The sequence below is a fragment of the Ailuropoda melanoleuca genome, chromosome 1 (assembly GCF_002007445.2).
Source record: "Ailuropoda melanoleuca isolate Jingjing chromosome 1, ASM200744v2, whole genome shotgun sequence".
NCBI classification, from domain to species: Eukaryota; Metazoa; Chordata; class Mammalia; order Carnivora; family Ursidae; genus Ailuropoda; species Ailuropoda melanoleuca.
Window position 1 is genome coordinate 77225696 of NC_048218.1, and position 22478 is coordinate 77248173.

The 22478-nt window shown below is 48.8% G+C and overlaps 1 protein-coding gene and 1 long non-coding RNA gene across 2 annotated transcripts in view; both read left to right on the top strand.

Annotated features, from left to right (window-relative positions):
* Positions 1 to 22478, top strand: part of MASP1 (mannan binding lectin serine peptidase 1) — a 74117-nt gene that overhangs the window by 44650 nt on the left and 6989 nt on the right. The window contains exons 10-13 of the mRNA XM_034661361.1: positions 9023 to 9097; positions 19590 to 19727; positions 21124 to 21237; positions 22134 to 22319. Of these exons, the coding sequence (XP_034517252.1) occupies positions 9023 to 9097; positions 19590 to 19727; positions 21124 to 21237; positions 22134 to 22319 (513 nt within the window). The remainder of the gene's footprint in view (positions 1 to 9022; positions 9098 to 19589; positions 19728 to 21123; positions 21238 to 22133; positions 22320 to 22478) is intronic.
* Positions 286 to 7273, top strand: LOC117802400. The gene is made up of 3 exons (XR_004625776.1): positions 286 to 404; positions 1373 to 1451; positions 3743 to 7273. It is a non-coding gene; the product is annotated as an uncharacterized LOC117802400 (long non-coding RNA).

Sequence of the window (22478 nt, forward strand, 5' to 3'; positions counted from 1 at the left end):
AGACAAGGGCTGCATTCAATGACATTTAATATACTGCTCAACCCTGAGTCATGATGAAATCATTCGGCCAACCACCTCATTTTACAGATGAGGAACTAGAGGTCCAAGTAGAAAAGTCACCTGCTCAAGGTTCCAGAATAAGTCTTCAGGGCCTAGACGGTGCAGTCCCCCAACACCCAGTTCTGTGGGTTTCCCCTGCACCACACTTTGCACCCCAGGGGCTGGCAATCTGCTGCTGACTTTTCCTTGTTTTCTTGCCCACCGTCCTTTCATCGCTCCCACCAGGGAACGAGTGCCCGGAGCCAGAGCCTCCTGTCCACGGGAAAATTGAGCCCCAGCAAACCACGTATTCCTTCAAAGACCAGGTGCTCATCAGCTGTGACACAGGCTACAAAGTGCTGAAGGTACAGTGTCCTGCTGGGGGAGGAAGAGCCACCGGGCCAGAGAAATGCTCCAGTGCCTCCCAAGGCAGATGGGCTTCCAGAGCTTATCATGGTCCCACCACAGTATTCGCTAACTTCCCCATAAACCTCCAACGTGCTCCAGAAATTCCAGTCCTATGAAAATCCAGAGCGTTCATCCCAGATTTTCAAATGGCACAGAAATCTTCTATCAGAGCTTGGGCTGATTTGAATTTCAAAAACAAATCAAGATCCGTTCAGCCCTACAATCAGGACAAACAGCTTTAAGAAAGTTCATCAATCAGCCTTACTGGAGGGGACTGGGACAGGACATGGAAATATTAGAAGTGGCAGACAGACATTGCTCGCTCTCCTAGGAGTCACCTGGCTAATTTAAAAATAATACAAAATCACCTCCCAGGCCCCTCACTTGGGAAGAATTAAAGCAGGATCTCTGGGGCAGGGTTGGTGATTGGTTTTTGTGTTATGTTACCCACGTGTGTCCAGTGTGAGCCACGCTAGAGGAATGCTCAAGGAATGGGTCTCCACATGGGGTCCCCACCACAGCATCACATCACTTATTAGAAATGCAAACTGTGCTGTCCACGCCAGGCCCTCTGAGTCAGAAATTCTGGGGGTGGGGCCCAGCAGTCTGCAAAAGATACTGATGCCTACTCATGTTTGAGAGTCACTGCTCTAGAACGGGAGGCAGGGGTACAGGTTTCCCCCTCTCAGACAGTTGTCCAAGCCCTTTCTCCCACGCAGTCCTTGCCCCTCTCCAGAGTAGGAACGGGGAACATGAATTCAGCATCTCTCTTTTCCCTATTGTCAAGCTTGCCCTTGGAGGCCCGTGGTTGGAAAATCTCAGTCAAGGACAGCAGGGTTTGGAATTTGAGCTGGTTATACTGGGAAACAACCACCAAGCCCACCCCTCCTCCTTCCTGACACATCTTCTTCATGTTTCTTCCTAGGATAATGTGGAGATGGATACTTTCCAGATCGAGTGTCTGAAGGATGGGACATGGAGTAACAGGATTCCCACCTGTAAAAGTAAGAAAACAAAATTGGTCTATGATAAGGATAATGAGCTCCCCAGCGCTGGTGGGTTCCAACCAGAGACCACACAAGGGTGAAAACCTGGCAGGTGCACTCAAAGAGGGGTAGGGACAGGAATTCAGCAAACACATGAGGGTTGGACCAAAAGGCTATTAATGTTTCTTTTGGCAATAAGACATTAGGATTCCAAAAGAATCTTCTTGTTGGTCCCAGGTTACTTCCTAAATACTAATTTCACTTCTACCTACAGACAGGTTGCCAGACTTGCTAAAGGAGTAGCTTGTCCCCAGGTTTGAAACTAGTTCTGACAATTGCTAATTCAGGAAACTATTTCAGCACCAGTGCCCAGAGCTCAATGACCTTGACAGTCTCCATGTGGCCATCAGCCATACCCACTAAGGTTTCTGGAACATCTTGTGATTTAGGGCCTGTCAGAAAAGGCTGTGAGGTCAGCACAGTAGGCTTGTGTGAAGCAGGGGACACAGCTCCACACTGGCTCTTGAGACCCAGAGTTCTTGCATCGGCTCTGCCCCAACCCACCCTGCAACCACGGACAAGATCCTTCACCTCAAATGTAAAATAGAAAGTTGAACTAGCTTTACTACTCCAGAATATATTAAGGTGTTTCTCAAATAATGTAGTCCATATAAATCACTTAGTGAGCATTGTAAAAATATAGATTACCAGTCACCACCCTGTCTCCCTATCCAGGTAGTTCTAGTACCTTGTAAAGTTACTAGACTTGTAAAGACCACAGTTTCAGGAAACTCATTATGGCAGCAGTGAGGAAGGGAGGTGTGGTGATGGGAAGGGAAGGAAGAGAAGGAGCTTTAGGTTGGAGAGGTGAGAAGTCAAGAGTTAGGGTTGGTCCCACCTGGCCCCATTTCATGACTGCATATAAACTGTAGGGTAGTGTCCTAGTTCCTTCTAAATGGCTCAAATTCCATTGGCAGGCAGATTCACTCCCACAGCCCCAGGGGGACACTGTCAGGGTGAACTCTCTTGAGGCAAATCCCAGGCAGAATTTTGGAGAATATTTCTTGCTTTTTAATTTTTCTTTTTTAACATGATGATGTGGCTGGAGTCAGAGCCCAGTGTGGGAAAGGGGCGCATCTTCTGGCTTCATCTTATGGATGCCAATAGGGGATTCATATAGAAAAGACAAGGTCCAGAAATGGAGGAACTCAGATGCCAGGAGACACACCCGTCACCTCTTCTGACACGTGGCCCACATGTAGTGCTGTGACTGAGTTCCCTGCATTCTTAATCCTTCAAAGGACCAATTGAGTTAATGTACATAATATATCTGTGGACAAACCAGGAATAAGTGAAAGCCCTATAAAAGCTTCTTTCTTGCCTCCTTCCTACCCACCCACACCAAACCTCCTCACTAGTCAGAGGTTTGGTTTCTTTCACTCATGCTTTTGGAAGGTAGAAAAGTTCAGTAATAATTTTTTCCCCTAATAAAGCATGCACACTTTTTTTTATTGTAACAGAAGTGCTGATAAGTGTTACACACTACTGTATTTGATGGTACCATTTTATGTGACTTATGTTGGTATACAAAAGAATGCCTGTCATTTTGTACTAAAGAAAAGAGGAATTTTTTTTTTCTCCTGAATATGACCTGGTTCTCCCAGGATAGTCCGGATTAGGATTATTAGAACCTCCATGCAGACATTCCTGGCGTCTCTGCTTATTCACTGTGAGGGTTTTTATGAAGCATCTGTCTGCCCCAGGCATGTGCTGGGTCCTAAAACAGATGCAAAGATGAGCAAGACTGAGAAATATCAAGTCCCTGGGTATTGTGGGGAAAGAGGTGGGGAATAGACAGGAAGTGTGCATGTGGAGTGAAGTCACTTGCACTGGAACAGGAAGTGGAAATTATGGGCTGTTGTCCCAACCCTGCCTCCACCTTGCCATGGTGACCCAAGACAAGTCCCACTCCACCCTGAATGCCATATGCCAAATGAAGGTTTGGACCAGATGAATACAAAGCTCGCTCCAGGGGCAGAATGCTGTCATCCTCATGAGCCAGGGCTTATGACTGTGCAAATTCTCAGAATGGTACAAATTCTACAATCCCAAGCTGTCACCCACACTGGCTGTACATCAACTGCATTCTTAATCAGCCCAGTGGAGTGATTTCTGTATTTCCTGCATGCACTGTTTCTGCTTTGCTTGCTAATTTTTCTCTTTCTCTTCTTTTTCTCTCTCTCTCTTCCTCTCTCTGCTTCTTTCCTCTGCACCTCCTGACCCTTCTTTGATCTTCACCCTGGTGGCAGAAACCGAAATGGATGAGGAGAACGAACTCGGGTCAGAGCAAGAGACAGAGTGAATGACGGGAGCCCACAGAGTGCAGACGTCCAGGAATGGACCACTCACAAGACCCCTCCCCACCCTGCCAACACTCCATTTCCAATTTCTGTGCGGATTAGTATGGATGCTGAACCAGGCAACACAGTCAAGCAGTTGAAACTCCTGCATAAAGGAGAACATTCTCCACTGGAGGGCTCACCCATCATTCAATCAGTACTCTGGAAAATAATGAAAAGACCAGGGAGATTTTTTTTTTAGCACCTCCAAGTGGACGGTACTCTTCTCAAAGGACAAATGACTTTGGTCCTAGAGACCCAAGATTTCATACACAACCACATGGCCCTAGGCTGACCAGGTCAAAGTGGGTCTTGGTTCCTAATCCACTCCACACTTGAAGTTAAAATGGGCCAGAAGGCCTGTGACTTGATGACTTTAATATCTTTATCTGTTGCTACTTTCTAACAACCATGAGTAGGTGAAACTAACAATAACTCATAGAGCATGGGTTTTTTAGGAAATCTCGACGTAGCCTCATCCACAAAAGTTTCTATGCCACCTGCGCCCAACACGGGGCCAAAAGTGCATTATCAGAGGTCCTCTCCTCTGGGCTGGAGCTTACAGATCCTGCATTTCTGAAAACTCCTTGATTAAAGTTTCAAAAGATAGGTATCACACTCACAAGCAGCAGTCCTCAGCTTTGGTGTCATGGGACATCACTGGGTCGCATGATACAGGGCTCCGTAGAAGCAGCAGGAATCTCTGCTTTAGCCTGAACAAACCCAGAATAGACATATCAGAGAAGCCCTGCATTACGCTGTGACTGCTCAGTCTTTGGGGTGATGGAATGGGCTTTTGATGCGGGCAGAACCCTGCAAGGGTGGACAGCAGCAGGTGCATAGATCGTGGTGCCAGCCTAGGGCAGGGGTGCCCCTGAAAGCAGAGATGAGGTGGGCAGTAGAGAGGAGCATTCAGTTCAAGCAATATGTTTAAGCCCCCAAAGTGTCACAGATATTGCACTCAGTGAGATAGAGGGAATCCTAACTGAGCCGGAAGATTTGATATGGGCCCCAATAAAGGCAATACCAGGCAACATAAGATAAATGCATCAGAGAGATGAACAGAGGCCTCTGTGAGGAGAAAGGAGGAGGCAGCTGTATCTAATTAGAAGACTGAGAAAAAACTTTCAAGAAGAAGCAGTGTTTGACCAAGGCCTCAAGGGCGGCTAGAGCATGGACCCCAGGGGTTCCCATGTGGGGAAAGTAGGTGAGGGAGCAGCACAGTGAGAGGTCTGGGATGCTGGAGCTCAGAGGCACCAAGGGCGGGGACAAAGAGGCCCTAGGGTAAGGGGCCGTCCCTGAGGCTGGAGGGCCGGGGGAGCCCATGGTGCATCATTCTCCAGGAAGCCCCGGATGGTGGCAGAGCACACTCAGGACGGCGGGTCAAGGAAGATGTGTCTGAAGGAAAATGTCAGCCAGAGGTGACAGCAGAAACAGAGTGTGGGGTGTTTGATGAGGGAATGATGAGAAGGGGAGGCCAAGGGAATGGAAAACAGAAGGCCATTTTGATTCCAGGATGTGGAAGTGGCCAGAGGGAGTGTTAGGGAAAGGGTGAAACCCTTCCTAAAGCAAGGAAGCTAGACCAGCTGAGGAAGTGGGCTCTGGGTGTAGCATCTTTGATTGTGTCAGGGCTCAAGGCCCCTCAGGAAGGGAAGTCAGAGGGACATGGCTGTTCACCTGCCACTGTAGACTTGGGAGTACAAGCATACCACCCCACTCACCATACCCAAGCTGAAGCAACCCTCTCTCTTGGTATAGGGCCAGCAAAGTTACTTCTCTGGAGTGATAGGAAAGCAGGCGGCCCTCTACTCAGGAAATATCTCCGCACCTTTGCTGACCAAGTAAAAGGCTCTCAATAGCCTGACCAGCTAGCCATGTCCAAGGCCAACCCTGCAATTCCCCTACCCACCCACCCCCTCACCCCCTGGGAACTAGGTATTAGGTTGAGAGAACACTTCAGGCAAAATAAACTGCTAGACCAAAGTTAAGAGAGACAAGAGTAACACCAAGATCCAGGCACCCGTCAACGGCATTTCCTAAAAAAGGAAGAAAAATCTGCTTTGAGATTCCGCAGGAAAATACATTTAAAACTGTGTTATGGCTTTGAATAATAGATATTATTGCCTCTTGTGATCCAGGGCTGACCCTCACTCACACACAGTGGAAGAGGGTCTCCACTTTGGGGTGATCAAAACGAATGGGAATGATTTGTCCAAGGGGATTAGAGGTCAAGACAAAACCTTAACCAGCCCTCTTGGCTTTTGCCTCTCTGCTTTTACTCTCAGCCTTCCCCCTTCTCCTCCGCAACGCAGCGCCTTGATGTCATCTCTGTTTTAGATTACGTTACTCATTAGTCATCAAAATGATGAATTTAGAGTTCTAAGCTTAAAAACAATAATTTCTGGGTAGCATCTCAGGGGCAAATTGCCCTCTCTCTGTTTCCCAAGGAGGGAGGACACTGGAAATTCTGCTCTTTGGAATGCTGTCCTCTGAAATTATCAGGAGATTCCAAGCTGATGTCCATCATTACCCAGTTAATATTGATTTTAAGCCATTTTAAGTAGAAAACAGATCCTTAAGAACTGTCAGTTGGTTTTCTTAAAAGAGCACTGAGTTTAAAGTCAGGTCTAGTTTTCTGATTGTAATTCGCTGTGTGACCTTAGGCCAGTCAAGTCTCCTCTCTGGGTTCATCTGTAAAGTTAAAATGATATACTGGATTGTCTGCCTTTGGGTTCCTTATCAACGACAAAGTTCCATGATTCTTCTATGATTCTTTAATTCTGGCATAGGCTGTTAGAGCTAAGATGAAGATTTCCTTAGAAATGAGCACCACCCCCTAAAGGAAACTCTGGAAGAGGCCCTGACAAATTGGGGCCTCAGCCCATAACTTGGCTTCGGAGAGACTCATGCTGGACTCTGTGCTGGCAACTCCCCTAAGACCACCTCGGAGGAGCAGGCATCCTACAGCCAGGCCCAACATAGAGCCTCCAGCAACTGGAGAAGAGAAGCAGATGAACAATGAAAATTTAGTCTACTCCGGGCCCCACCTCCCGCCTTCTGTGACCAAGCAAGATGCCTACGAAGAGCCAGCAGGCTGGGGTCCTGTACCCATGCAGAAGCTGCTTTCTTTCTGTTTGATTTTCGGTTTTTTGTGCCAAGCACCAATGTGAGCCCATTAACTGCTCTTACTCAGCATGTGGTTGGTCAGGAAGAACTGAAGATTCTCCAGTGCCTGTCAGCCAGAGTTTTTTCGCTGAGCAAGAGGCTTCGTGCTTGGGCAGGAGAGACTAAGAAGATTGCTCAATAGAACTGGAAGTCAAGGAAAGGACTATGTGGGGAAAAGTCTAGGGTCTGCTTAAGTCTCAGTAGTCCTGACCCTGCCCTGGAGTTGACACCAGGCCAGGTGACTTGGCCACATGGTAGTGCCACAGCAGATGGGAGAGACCCNTGGTCAGGAAGAACTGAAGATTCTCCAGTGCCTGTCAGCCAGAGTTTTTTCGCTGAGCAAGAGGCTTCGTGCATGGGCAGGAGAGACTAAGAGGATTGCACAATAGAACTGGAAGTCCAAGGAAAGGACTATGTGGGGAAAAGTCTAGGGTCTGCTTAAGTCTCAGTAGTCCTGCCCCTGCCCTGGAGTTGACACCAGGCCAGGTGACTTGGCCACATGGTAGTGCCACAGCAGATGGGAGAGACCCCAAAAGCAGTACGACCCATGGCTGCACAGGCACTGCACCATTCTCATAGACTATAGCACTGCTTTTGCTCTCTGCAGGTATGTGCAGTACACAACCTGCACATCTGTATGAGACAGACCCACCATATGGTCCCAAGAAGAAGAGTAAAGGTTAATTAAGGGGTGTTACTCTCTTTTCTCAGTTGCAGACTGTGGAGCCCCAGCAGAGCTGAAACATGGGCTGATCACCTTCTCCACCAGGAACAACCTTACCACATATAAATCTGAGATCCAATACTCCTGCCAGCAGCCCTACTATAAAATGCTTCACAATATCACAGGTGAGCCGTCCGTGCTAAACCAGCCCACTCCCGCCTCACACCATTTGGGTCTCAGGGTTGGACTGGGGGCTGCAGCAGCCAGACCACTGGCTGAAGTTTGGGAGAAATTGGGAGGAGAAACATTCGGGGGCATGCCTCACCTCTCCCTGCCTCAGGCTGACGTCCCAGGGGTTAGGCCACATGGCACGCCAGCACCCTCACATGCACACCTAGAGACCCTGGCAGAGAAGAAACCCTCAGAGAGATGGCAAAGCCCATCAGTTCTGCCTCTGCCACAGAGTGGTACTAAGAAAATTCTTCCAATTTCTCTAAGCTTCCAAGTCCTCACTTTTCAAAAGGGAACAGCGGTATAATTCAGAGCTAATGTAAGACCCGGATGAGATGGTGGACACCAGTGTGGTTTCTTAAAGAGTTTATTAAGTGGGGAAAGGAGGGAAGGCAAGTGTGCCACAGAGGACTGTGGGGGTCCAGCGCCTGAGGAGGAGGAAGTGCCTGCAGGGGGCGGGGCCAGGCAGGGGAAGGGGAGGAGCCCGGGACAGGAAGGAGTCTGTGCAGAGCTTCAGGCACCCTGCTGGAGAGTGTGCTGTTTGTTTTTTAGGGTAATGGGGAACCACTGGGGATTCTGAGCAGAAGGAAAGCATAGATTCCCATTTTAGAAAGATCCTTCAGTTTGCAGGGAGGACTTGCTTAAAGAGAATGGCATCAGAGAGACTATTTGGAAGACTTGCAGTGGTTCACCATAGAAGAATTAAGAATCCAGATCTATTTTCTACAAATCAACCCTTTCTCCCTCTTTTCCCACCTTTTTTTTTTTTCACTCTCCCAGGTATATATACCTGTTCTGCCCAAGGAGTCTGGATGAATGAAGTACTGGGGNAGCCCCGGACAGGCAGGAGTCTGTGCAGAGCTTCAGGCACCCTGCTGGAGAGTGTGCTGTTTGTTTTTTAGGGTAATGGGGAACCACTGGGGATTCTGAGCAGAAGGAAAGCATAGATTCCCATTTTAGAAAGATCCTTCAGTTTGCAGGGAGGACTTGCTTAAAGAGAATGGCATCAGAGAGACTATTTGGAAGACTTGCAGTGGTTCACCATAGAAGAATTAAGAATCCAGATCTATTTTCTACAAATCAACCCTTTCTCCCTCTTTTCCCACCTTTTTTTTTTTTCACTCTCCCAGGTATATATACCTGTTCTGCCCAAGGAGTCTGGATGAATGAAGTACTGGGGAGAAGCCAGCCCACATGCCTGCCAGGTACCTGACTCTCAAGTTCTCTGCCTCCAGGTCTCCCATCCAAGGTGCTCTGGCTGTTGATGGAGGGGGTATGGGGACCATGATGCTTTGGTGTTTTGTTTAAAAGATACATTAGAGAGCCAAAGATAGAGAAGCCGAGCCTCACACCTCTGCAAACCAACCAGCCTCTATATTTAGCCTGTGCTATCACACCGAGAGCCTTCCTGTCTCCTTTCTCTGCAGTTCTGCTCCTTTCCCACCAGGCTTTTCCTCCAACAGTTTGTGTGTGTACCTGCTATGCACCAGGGAAATCAGGAAAGTGGCATCCTGTCCTCCAGTACTCACTGTGCCAGAGGAGATGAGAAACATAAGACAAATAACAGATAATCATAAGACAGAGTAAGAAGTTCTTCCAAAGGGCAACCTGTTCAAGTCTTACTGCTACGACCCCATGGGTTACCTACTGACCCCACTTCAAAATGAAAAAAGAATTTAGTGGTAATAGAAAGTGTCACTATGCATAGCGATTTGGGGGACATTGTGTAGATATTTGCTTTAGCATTTAAAGTATGGGTGATTTACATTGCAATCATAGTGCACACTTATGTTCAAGTCAACTTACTTGAAAATTATAGCCTCAAATGCACACTGTAGGGTGAAACAAATAATCCACATCAAAAAAATTAATAGTCATGGCACAGAAATTTATACTTGTAATAAAAGCAAGAATGGCAGAATTGATTTAATTAATCAAGCAGAATTAATTGAAAGATACAACCATTAGGACAGCATTGAGAAGCGACGCTGATCCCATCTGCACTTTCGCTGAACAGCAGGAGCTTGGCAATATAGTTAAAGGTCGGGTGGCATTTGTATTTTATGAATTAGAGCGTTGGGAAAACTGTGTTATCTGAATGGTACGTTTTAGTAACCCTCAATATCCACTCAGTAAGCCTCTAGATGTTAGATTTAGATGTTAAAATGGAAAGACTATGGAGTCGTCTACCATTATCCTTAAGAACCAAAGAAAATGTTAGCATTCCATGTTGGCCATCACAGTTGTTATGAGATCCTAGAGAAGGAGGAATTCACTGCATGTGGTACCCTGGGAGTGGAGAGGTGAGGACTGTTTAGGAAGAGAGTTTTTTCTCGTTTACTTGGGAGGGCTATATGCCTAAGAAAGAACTTGAAGGAGGTGGAGCAGAGGAAAGGTCAACCCATTCATACTCTGCTGATCCCCATCACCTCATTCAGGCTTAGCCTTGAGCACACCCGAGGGCACAGTTGGCGAACCCTCAGAGAAGATGCAAAATGGTGGAGCTGTGGCAAACTGGAAAATCTAGTTCCCATTTTGCTAAAATACCATGAGGGCCAAAGGAAAAAGCATTTCAGGCAGATTCCATCCTGGGCAGTCACGTCGCAACCTCTGGAAGGGGAAGAGGCATTGAGCTGAGAGTCAGGGGCTTGGGTCCTAGTCCTGGTACTATCATTTTCTTATTGTGACCTTTGGTAAGTAATCTCACCTCTCTGAGGCTGGGATTCCATACCTCAGAAGTGAGGGAGCAGGACCAGGTGATCCATAACGTTCTATGACCCTTAACGCTCATCATCCTCTATATTTATACAAAGCATCTTGGAGACAGGGAGTCATGAAATTCTTTTAATACCTGGTATTGGGAAGAACCATGGTTCACCATTGGACCATGCCAGAGATTTCTAAATTCTTTCCCCTTAAAACACCAAAATTGAACATAGAAGCAAGCCAGAAAGGAGAAAGCCATTTTATCTAGCATCATAATATCCAAATTTCCAAGGAACCTTATTGAGCAAATATTATTTACCCTTCGTTTAGCATGTGAGAAAACTGAGGATCAGTGAGGTGTAATGATTTGTCCAAGGCTACGCACCAAGTTAGGGGCAGAGCTGGAAGGTGAAGCCAAGACTTTGATATCAACACAAGTAATGCTGAGCCATTCTTGACTCTGATTGTGTTTCATGCCATCCTCATGGACCCAGAATTCTAGAATATCACATTTTTGTTTTAAGGGCCCTTCCTCAGTACCTCCAGTGCTCTAGAGCCCAAATCTGGCTTCACCACAGCTGAAGTTCTAGTTTTTCAAGAAGATTCCTTTGTTCCAGGAAAGACTGGATGAAGAATGGTAGCAGCCAAAAAGAATGGCCTCATTTCAATGAGCTCTCTCAAGGCTTGTTACATCATTCCACCTCTTGAAAAGACAAAAGCATACCAAGAAGAAAAACAGACTTTAGTGGAGAAAACAAACCAAGAGTTAGAAGAAAAGGGCTCTACTTCCGGCTCTGTCACTAATGACTTTGAGTATGTCACTTGCCTTCTCTGAGCCTCGATTTCTGCATCTGTAAATTAGTGGTTCTCCAAGCTTCCCCACCTCCAACATTGAAGAAAGGTACCATTCAGTGCTGGCTCTGTTGTAAGCATGGACTCAGCCACAGGCCAGGCCTTCTCCAGATCAGGGCCTTTCAGCACTCAATGAGCTGTTGTGAAGGGCCTGTCACAGATCGCCTTGAGATGTCACCTCATAGGCTGCGGCTTATAACTTAAAGTCTGGCCTTCCACTCTGAAAGACCAGGCCGCGGAGAGTTAGCAAAGGCCAGCTCACATCTGGCCTGGTGTGAATGACAGGGCACCTAAGGATCATGTAAGAAGCCTTTGGCACCAGGAAGAAGAACATCTGAAGACCATTAGGTTGCTGAAAGCCTGACCTCCCAAAGTTGCCAAGAAAATTCAAATGTTCCTTGGTCTTTAAAGGATCATTGAAAGTGTCCAGGACCAAAGAGTGTAGCCTGACCCTTTGCAACCAGGAGGAAGCCCACACTCTCACCAGGCTTACCTCCCAGGCCTAAGAACCCTGCTGGGAAGGCTCATGTGAGCTTGTTCTTAGCCAGCGGAGGAGTGGTACTGAAGACCCCCTGCTCATGGGCCAAAGGCGTTTGGCTGCAGGAGGCTGGTGGTGCATGTGCATGCTCGGGGTACAACTCAGTGGAACGAAGTTTGATCAGACCTTTCTTCTTCCCCCAAAGGTACTACAGGGTTCCTGGGTGCAATGATGGGTGGCTCAGAGCAGGGCCTATGCATCATTGCTTGTAGATTATGCCACCTTTTCCTAACCCCGGATGTCCTGGGCACGCATTTCCAGCATGAGTCCTTTAGGCCAAAGAAGAAAAAGTTACAGAGCCCATGACCATGATTTGTATATGTAATGAGTCACTGTGGGATATAGGACAAGGCATTGATCTTAGAATCTAGTGAAGCCCTCTGCTAATGCCCCTGTTAACTTCACAGCCATGTGACCTTGCGTTAATTGCTCACCTATAAAATGGGGATGGCCAGGGAAAATGAAATAGAAATTGAGGGATTTGGAATTTGAAAGATCCACAGAGATCATATTGGCCAGTTGGCTCATTTAGCAGATCAAACATTTAAGTCCAGAGAGACAAATTTAGTTACCCAGAGTCTCACGGGACATAGGAGAGAAAAGCCAGGTCAAGGCTCTAGGTATCTCTGCTCCCAGTCCAGTGTTTGCTGTGACCTGTTAGATAGTCTTTTAGTTCCCTTCCATCTCTCAAAGCCCCTGACCTATGGTTTCCAGAAGTTTACTAAGTATCCACAGCATGGGCCAGTTCTGAAATATGAGATNTCTTTTAGTTCCCTTCCATCTCTGAAAGCCCCTGACCTATGGTTTCCAGAAGTTTACTAAGTATCCACAGCATGGGCCAGTTCTGAAATATGAGATCATCCAGATCAAAGTGACCTTGGCTGGAAATGGTTCAGGATGGTGAAGGCCCATGCATGCGATGGCCTGGTCCATAGATGGCACTGGCTACGAAAGGGCCAGACAACACATAGGCCAACTAGAAAGACTTAGGTCAAAGGTCACACCCGTGCAGAGCTCTCCGGGGCCACAGTGGCTCTGTGACGTAGAGTAGGGTGTCATGGTGGCGTAATCTACAGTGGATGAGATGTGAATTTCTTTTCATGGCTCTTCTCACATGGCTGATCTGACTGGTCTCTGTCTCTTGTCCCCATTCCCTCCTTCTCCTCACAGTGTGTGGTCAGCCCTCTCGCTCTCTGCCAAACCTGGTCAAGAGAATCATCGGGGGCCGGAATGCTGAGCCTGGCCTCTTTCCATGGCAGGCGCTGATAGTGGTGGAGGACACCTCGAGGGTGCCGAACGACAAGTGGTTTGGGAGTGGGGCCCTGCTCTCTGAGTCCTGGATCCTCACAGCCGCCCACGTGCTGCGTTCCCAGCGAAGAGACAACACAGTGATACCAGTCTCCAAGGAGCATGTCACCGTCTACCTGGGCCTGCATGATGTGCGGGACAAATCAGGGGCTGTCAACAGCTCCGCAGCGCAAGTGGTGCTCCACCCCGACTTCAATATCCAGAACTATAACCATGACATAGCTCTGGTACGGCTGCGGGAGCCTGTGCCCCTGGGCCCCCACGTCATGCCCATCTGCCTGCCCAGTCCTGAGCCCGAAGGCCCAGAGCCCCACATGCTGGGCTTGGTAGCTGGCTGGGGTATCTCCAATCCCAATGTGACAGTGGATGAGATCATCAGCAGTGGCACGCGGACCTTGTCAGACGTCCTGCAATACGTCAAGTTACCCGTGGTGCCATACGCAGAGTGCAAAACCAGCTACGAGTCCCGGTCGGGGAACTACAGCGTCACGGAGAACATGTTCTGTGCCGGCTACTACGAGGGCGGCAAGGACACGTGCCTCGGCGACAGTGGTGGGGCCTTTGTCATTCTGGATGACTTGAGCCAGCGCTGGGTGGCCCTAGGCCTGGTGTCTTGGGGGGGGCCCGAAGAATGTGGCAGCAAGCAAGTCTACGGGGTCTATACGAAGGTCTCCAACTATGTGGACTGGGTGTGGGAGCAGATGGGCTCCCCACAAGGTCTGGGGGAGCTCCAGGTGGAACGGTGAGCTGACCGCTGTCCTCAGGGCCTGCCCGCCCTCCCCCAGCCTGAGTGAGGCTGTCCACACACTTCCAGTGGCACACTCCAAGTTACTCACCAGACCGAATGGAATGGAACACGCTGTTCCCATCCTCCCAAGACAGCCCCGGGGCTCTGAGAGGCAGCCGTGTGGTACAGGAAAAGGCTGTACGCAAGAGGCCTGGGTCCACGGCCCTGAGCAAGCCCCTTCCCCTCTGTAGGCCTCACTCTCTCTCCCCTGCAGTACAATGAGGGAGCTAGCCCTCTGGCCACTCCCAGCACTCCTCTCCAAGAGGCCCTGACCCAGGGGCCTTATGCACTCCTACTCACTTATCAAACCCCTCGGTCCCACTGTTGGTGTGTCTGAGCTTGGACTTGATCGTTAGAAAATCTTCCCTTATATCGAGCTGAATGCTGAGTCCGTATATTTTTCCAGATCGGTGCTCGGCACAGACAAGCCTGGTCCCTTCTAGGGGGAAAGCGCTCAGACTTGAGGAGACAGGGATCTGACCTCCAAGGCCCTGTCTCCTAGTGTGATGTCTCGGGGGACTTTTGTCCCTTGGATTTCTCTCCCAAGGGCTTCTTGTAGTCCAAGCTTATCCCTGTGTTCTCTATTAAAGGAAATCTCTCTATTAAAAGATAAAGAGAAAGCTGGGAAGGTTCGTGGTGACTAGGGGGAGGAGAATATCCGTGGGAGGCTCCCCATCCCTGATAACTTCCTACTGTCGATTCTGAACACACCATTTAGAGTCAAATATCACTCTCCAATACCAGCTGACAACACAGGTGTCCACACCTGCCGCTCCAGATAAGCATGAGGCAAATGTCCAGCTTTGAAGTGTATCATCTGACAAGGCCACCTGACCCCCAGCCCCAGTCGCAGAGACTCAACTGGATTGCCTGGAAAAAGAGAAGGCCCACACGGTGCCCCGCTGTGCTTCTGGGCAGGAAAAGGGAAGAAGGACTGGGCTCAGGACATCAGGAGTCTGGCGTGCCCGCAGTCTGAGCTCCTCAGAGGACCCACCTGGCACGGATATTCAAAGGGATCCATTCCTCAGGTTTCCAGGAGTCAGACAAGGGAAGCAGAGACTTGCCCGTGAAAGGCAGGGAAAAGAGACATTGCCGAGAATGCTGGGTTCGAGGCTCAGCTCTGCCCCTAAGTGGCTCTATGACCTCTCACAAATCACTTTCCCTTTGTGGGCCTCAGTTTCCCCATCTGTAAAAGGAAGGCACTAGATCCCCCTCAGTGTCCTTCCAACTCTAGCATTCAGTCTTCCGATTGCCAGCAGCCTCTCCCTAAGCCTCACAGGCTTGATTGTGTTCCTCCTCCCCAGAGCCTGCCATTCTGGGGATTCTCCTGCAGAGAAAGGCAGCCAGAGAACTCCCTAAGAGGGATTCCAAGAGAACACTTGGGAAGTGTCCACTTTTCCAGCCGGTTCATGAAAGCACACTCCTATGTCTATGAACAGCGCGTGTAGAGGGTGCTGTCCTTTGTATACTTTATATCACAGGCTTCACTACTCTGCCAGGCTCCTCTGCACGCTGGTTCTCCTGTCAGGGGTCTAAAGCGGAAATAAACTCTCTGTGGATAACCAACAGCCTTCATTCTGGGGTTTGATGATTGTTGATGCTTGTTTATTTTGGCTTTTTGAAGAGAGACTGGCCCCTTGTTAAGCTCCTATCTCTCCCATTACAGAGACGTACAACTTTTGTCATCTGGACCTCATCCAAGAAGGGGTAATGAGGAATGGAGTCGGTTATGGACACGCGACCCCTGAGGTCACGTGTGCCTTCACTGAAGTGCCTGCCATTTAAGTCCTGGACTTCAAAGAGCCCAAACTAGCATGAAAGACAGGGCCCCGTGCACATAGGTCTCACACAGGTGAAAGCCATCAGGTGTCCTAAGAGGAGTAGAGATGGCAGCACGGTGGGCGCGTAGAGGCGGGAGAGAGTCACAGGGCCATCGGGGATCTGGAGAGCTTTGCAAAGAGGCTTCAAGGAAGGCACCAGGAGCCAGGAGAGAAGGGCCAGGGCGGGTGAAGACCAAGCAGGGAAGCGTGTGTGAGCGGAGCAGGAGCAGCGGGGAGTCAGGGAGTGTGTTAGGAGTCTCGAAGGCCATGCACAATGTTTACGCTCTGTCCTGCAACCAGTGATTCTCCAAGTGGGAGTATGTTAGAATCACCTGGAGTGCTTGTCAGACATGCAGGGTCTCACCCACAGAGAATTCTGAATGAGCAGGCCTGAGGGTGGGCAGCAGGGTGTGGGAAGTGGGGGGAAGCTGCTGCAAGCACCCTGGAGAGAGATGGTGGACACCCTCCAGACCTAGGGTGAGGCCGGTGCAGACGTGGGGCAGGAGGAGTTTACAACACCCAAGTAGTGTTTCAGCGGGGCTTGGTGTATAGGAATCCTGGGAAATGGGGCAGGCATGGGGCAGAGGGCGGGGGGTGGGGGGGAAGGGGCACAGCTAACCTGTTAGTGAGGCCTCTCCGTGGATAAGCTCATGGTTTGCCTTGGTTTGGGGTTTGTATTGTAATGAAAACATCATGTTTTTTATACTATCGAGAACTAAAAGAACCCTAAATTGTGCTTGACATTTTACACGTAGCTGGTCTTGAGGATTATCTGTCCTGGGTTCTACTGTGTTTCAGATTCTTCCTTTCTTCTTGATATTTATGTTGTGATGTACTGAGACACTGAGGTACCATGAAGTCACATGGAAAGCACCCTGTGACATAGCGTGGAGGAGATACAATACTCACTGCTTCTCCTGGTGATTTTTTACCAGCTTAGGGGCTGATCGAATATGGGGACGGAAGGAAATGGAGGCAACCAGGATGCCGTCTATGTGGGCATTAACAGACATCTGGAATGTCAGAGGGGAGAAGGTCATGAGCAATCAGCTGGAGATGTAAGGAAGGAATAGCAAGAAAGGAACTGCTCAGAGGACAGGGCAGGTCAGAGACATGGATATGAAATCCATCAGGGTAGAGGATAGGTAGTAGGGGGGCACAGGAGGAGACTGGTATTATCTACCGCGAGTGTGCAGAATAGTGAGCCAAGGACTGATCAAGGAGACCCCAGCATGGAAGGCATGGAGAGAAGAGAAACCTCAAGAAGGAGACCAAAAAGGGGTCAGAAACACAGGAAGAAAAGTGCTTCAGAAGCCAAAGAAGGAGCATGAGGAGGGGTAAAGTAGTCAAGAGTGCCAATGCCACAGGGCACTCTAGAGGACAGTCTCCAGGCAGGACATTCCCCAGGGACAAGGATCCAGCCTCTACTGTCAACTCAGAGAATCCAGGAAGCAGGCCCCTGCTGTATTTAAAGGCTCCAGCTCCTCCTTCCTCCTCCTCCTCTTTCCCCCTCCTTCTTTCTTCTCCTCTCCCACTTTCTCCTCTTCTCTCCCTCTCTCTCTCCTCCCTCCTCCTTTCCTCCCTGTGTCCAGACCTCTCCTAGGTTTTATCTCTCTCCTGATGCAGGAAACTATCCTTACATCCTCCTTTTTCTATGATTTAGAGTAAAAATCATATTATGGTATGTTTAGTTCTCTGGGTTTTGGCTCCTTGAAACCTACAAATCTTTTACCACAATCCCTGACTCTTCCAATGAAAATTTGCACTTCCAACTTTGGTTTCTGCTTTGCTCTTTCAAAACTCAAAGTTGTATCCAGCCTCATCTAAAACAAAAGATACTCCAGCTTTAATAATAGGGAGCCAGAGGGCAAGGGGAATTCCTGAAATGAAGAATACATGAGAGGAAATTTCAAATAGTATCTTCCTACACATGTAACTATCATTGTTGAAGTCCCATGTATGAGCCCAGAGCCATTCTACCTCCATCTATGATTGTGGATCTGTTCAATGTCCAAACACCTACTTTATTTCCAAGAGTGTGCAGAGCCTGGCAATTCTCCTTCCAAATCTTCCTCCAAAGGAGAGGGAAGGATGTGGAGACTGAGTGTCCAGAAGCTTGACTATGGAAAGGAGGAGAAGGAGAGACTATGGAATGAATGAGAAGCCAGGAAAGCAGAAGCATGGTTTTAGAGTAAGAAAACTTGGCCATGTTTTGGAGGCATAGGCAAAAGAGAGATTCAAGATACCAGAGAGGGGTGAGAATCCCCCTAGTCAGGTACCCAGGAATATGGAAGTGAGGAGATCCAGAGTCCAGAATTACTTCTGAAGAGAAAAAATTTTACAGAGGAGGCAGATGGAGGGAGCTCCCACCCAGTGGGCTCTGAGGTTCTACTGGGAATGGGGACAGGACACTAGCCTGGGGCAGTGGCCAAGGGCTTGTAGAATGAAGCTACTGGGAGATGCTGAAGATGCCTCCCAGCCCTACTCAGCAGCTTGGCGGCAGCTACAAAGAAGGCAGATGGTTACCTGGATCAGGCTTAGGGTATGAGGGCTTTCATACATAGATAAGAGTTAGCGGTGCTGGCCAGGGTAGGAAAAGCTCAGAAGTCAGGAGACCTAGAATGAGTCTTGCCACTAACTCATAGAGTAACTTTTGGCAAGTTAATTCCCTTCTTAGGGATCAGTTTCCTTAGTTCTATGATGAGAGGGATAGACTAGATGGTCTCCAAAGGCTGTTCAGCTATAAGGTGCTGTATGTCTGTGTCTGTAAATCCAAGTCAGTGGAAACAATATGGAGCAGGCAGACACTTGTAGGGGTCTTCAACCCCCCAAGGCTCTGAAGAAGGGCTTCTCTGAGAAGAGATCCCTGTAAATAGAGCATGAAAATTCTTTATTAGTCAGGACTCTTTCATTCATGTGAAAGAAACCCAAAGCAAACAGCTTATGGAAGGAAAAGAGAGAGAGAGAATTAAAGGCTCACATAGCTGAAAAGTCCATATCATAAGGTTTCAGGTATGGTTAGATCAAGGATCTCAAATATCAGGATAGAATCTCCCTCTTTCTTCACTCTTCATCATCTAGACCAACTTTTTCCCATTAGGAACACCATTTTCAGAAGACTCTCCATGAAGTGATCATTGGCAGATCTTGGCTTATAGTCAGCAGCTTAGCAACCCCAACAGAAAAGCCCTTCTCTTTTTTAATATGGTTAGCAAAATTCCCAAGGCAGACCTTCATTGGGCTGGCCCCAGTTATATTCCCATCTCTAAGTAATCATCCCCAGAGGATGGGAGGATTTAATTCATCAGATCTCAGTCACATTCCTACCTATAGAATCAGAGGAAAGATCATTCAAACTCAGGACATATGGACTAAGAATGGAGGAAGAGTGGACCTCAGAGGAAAATTGGGGTGCTGCTACTTAAAAGAGCAATGAATGCTAAGAAAAAAAAATAACAGATGTTCCTAACAGAGGGTGTTGAGGGATGCCTGGGTGGATCAGTTCATTAAGCATCTGCCTTCAGCTCAGGTCATGATCCCAGGGTCCTGGGATCCAGTCCCACATCAGCCTCCTTGCTCAAATAAATAAATAAATAAATAAAAAGAGAGGGTGTTGAGCTGGTAGCTCTGGCAAAGAGCAAGATGAAGACCAGAGTGTGATCTGTCCCTCCCTCCTTTGGCTGCAGTGTGTGGGGTCCCCAAGTTCTCCCGGAAGCTGATGGCCAGGATCTTCAATGGACACCCAGCCCAGAAAGGCACCACCCCCTGGATTGCCATGCTGTCATACCCAAATGAGCAGCCCTTCTGTGGGGGCTCCCTTCTAGGTAAGGAGATGTGGAAAGGGTGTGGGACCCAGGATCAGTGGGCAGGGTGAAAGCAAAAGAACCCAAACCTCTTCCTGGAGACTGACCAAGATCTCTTCACTGAGAATCACTGTCCACACTAGTAGTGAGACCCAGAAGGACAATGTGGTAAGAAGAGCCCTTAACTGGAGCTAGGAGACGTGTATTCCTGCTCTAGCTTGCTTGTCAGTCAACAAACACCTGTGAAGTCCTGGTCCATCTTGGGCACTGGGAAGGACTAAGTCGAGGAGTCAGACCCTCAAACATTGATTACAAGGCACTCATGTGAAGCTCAAAAGCAAGGTGTGCTGGGGCTCTGGGACCAGGGAGGAAGCTCACTGTGGAGAAGTCAGGGAAGGGAGATTTACAAAGGCCCTGAATGCCATAATTAGGAATTTAGATCTATCCTGAAGGCTGCCGCAGATTCATAAGGATGTTCCCTCCAGGGGCAACACAGATTGAAAGGAGAGAGATTTCAGTGAGGTGGCTATTGTAATTGTGGGGAGGGAAGTCATTAGCCTCAGAATAAGGACAGAGGACAGGGGATGGCAATAAAGCAGATTCAAAAGCATTAGGAAATAGGATTGTCAGGATTTTGCAATGGAGTGAATGTGGGTGGGAGTGGGAGCAAGGGTGGGAAAGAAATGGTTGACGGTTCTTCCTGCCACAGTTTGGTCCCTATGATCAAAAGTCCATTCCAGCTCTAACGTCATAGGGAAAAACTGATAGCAGCCTAGAGTCCCTGGCCAGTTCCTGGTCTGATCTCATCACAGAGGAAGAAGGACCGGATGGGTCCACATCTGCCTGGGCAGCCCCCAGACTGCCAGGCTCGCCTCTCACTCAATCACCTCCCTAACAGTGGAATGGGGGGTGGGGAGGGGGACAGCTCCATGCTAGATCAGTGCTTTCAAACTTTAATAGTAGGAGTAGGAATTACTTGGGGGTCTTGTTAAAATCTCCAGGTTTTACCACCAAATGCAGATTCTCTTTGAATAGATCTGAGGCAGAGCCTGAGAGTCTGCATTTCTAAGAAGTTCCCGGATGAGGATGATGCCACTGGTCCAGGGACCACAAGGCCTGAAGCGTGGCCAGTGAGCCCAGGGTCTTCTGTGGACCCACCTTGGGCTGTCTGGAGCTCACCAAGCCCACAGTTTTAAGGGAGCCCTAAAACCCTGTTTAAAGATGTCCAGTCTTGGCCTCTTGGTTAGAATAGGCAGATGAAATCAGATTTAACTCTTCATCTTAGGATCAAGGTTATAGGAGTGTCTGACTTGGGGCTCTGAAACGCATCGGAAAAGGGCAACCTGAGGTGGTCTGAAGCAATAAGGGGCAGGATTGACCAGTGCACAGCAGTGTGTATTTACGATTCTGTTCTCAGGCTCCAGCTGGATCGTGACTGCGGCTCACTGCCTCCACCAGTCCCTCGATCCAGATTACCCAGCCCTACATGACTCAGACCTGCTCAGACCTTCTGACTTCAAAATTATCATGGGTGAGTGAAGGGCAGGCTGACTTCTGCAGCCAACAGTGTTTCTGGGCATGGGGTGTGTCCTGTCGCTCGCTTATCAGACAGGACACCTGGGTTGAAGAATGAGCTGGAACTGCAGTCCAGGGGCCTGAGTCCAAGCCCAAGGCTATGACTTTCAGGTGCTGAGACCATGAGCAAGTCGCTCAAGTCGAGGCCTCTGTTTTTATAATAGTAAAATAAAGAGCCCAGTCTAGATCATTCTAAAGACACTTCAGGCCTCTAGGAATCCATGGTTTCAAATAAGTCATACCCAGACAGTCCAAGCTTACCTTCTCTTTTGTAAAGTCTAGACCATCAGCTGATTCAGTCTTGTTCAGCACATATTTGCCTACAGACTCTATGCCAGGATCTAAGAACACAACGTAATTAAGACCTAGCCCCTAACCTCAAGGAACTTACAGCCTAATAAAGGAATAAAATATGGAGACCTCTAGTGTGCGATAGGAAGCAGTAAGTCCTATAGGAGAGGAACAGAGAAGGTGCCATGGGAATTCACAAGGAAGAGACTTGTAACTGAAGAATCTACCTCGAGAACTGGGGAGGCTTCCTGGGGGAGGGAACACATGACCTAGGCACTGAGGTGTGATGATATGGCTTGAACACGTGGCAGTGAGCATCAGGATGTGTACTATAAGGCCATGGGTTCAGCTCAAGAAGAAAGACAGAGGTGGGAGCCAGTGGGAATACTTGGGGAAGGGCAGGTAGGGTGGGACGGCTGGGAAAAGGGGAGTGGGAGGGGCAGCAAAAGGGTTAAAGGCTGAAAACAGACCCAGTGGGATAGCGGGCCACAGGAAACAAGGTGGGATCTTATCCTCCATGCCTGTATTATCCCCACGCCTCGCGTGCTTTCTCTTGCCCAGGCAAGCACTGGAGACGCCGGTCAGATGGGAATGAACAGCATCTCAGGGTCAAACGCGTCTTCCTCCATCCCCTGTACGACCCCAACACATTTGAAAATGACGTGGCTTTGGTGGAGCTGCTGGAGAGCGCAGTGCTGAGCGACTTTGTGATGCCCATCTGTCTGCCCCAGGGGCCCCCCCAGGAAGGTACTCTGCCCCAGCCCGAACCCCACTCCTGCAGAGCTGCAGGTGCCTCCACGGGCACGTCCCCCCACACCCGTGAGGCTCTGGTGCCAACGAAGCCAGCTGCCAGGGTCTGCGGGATCCCTCAGCTTCCTCCCCTCCAACACCTAAGTCAGAAGTGGA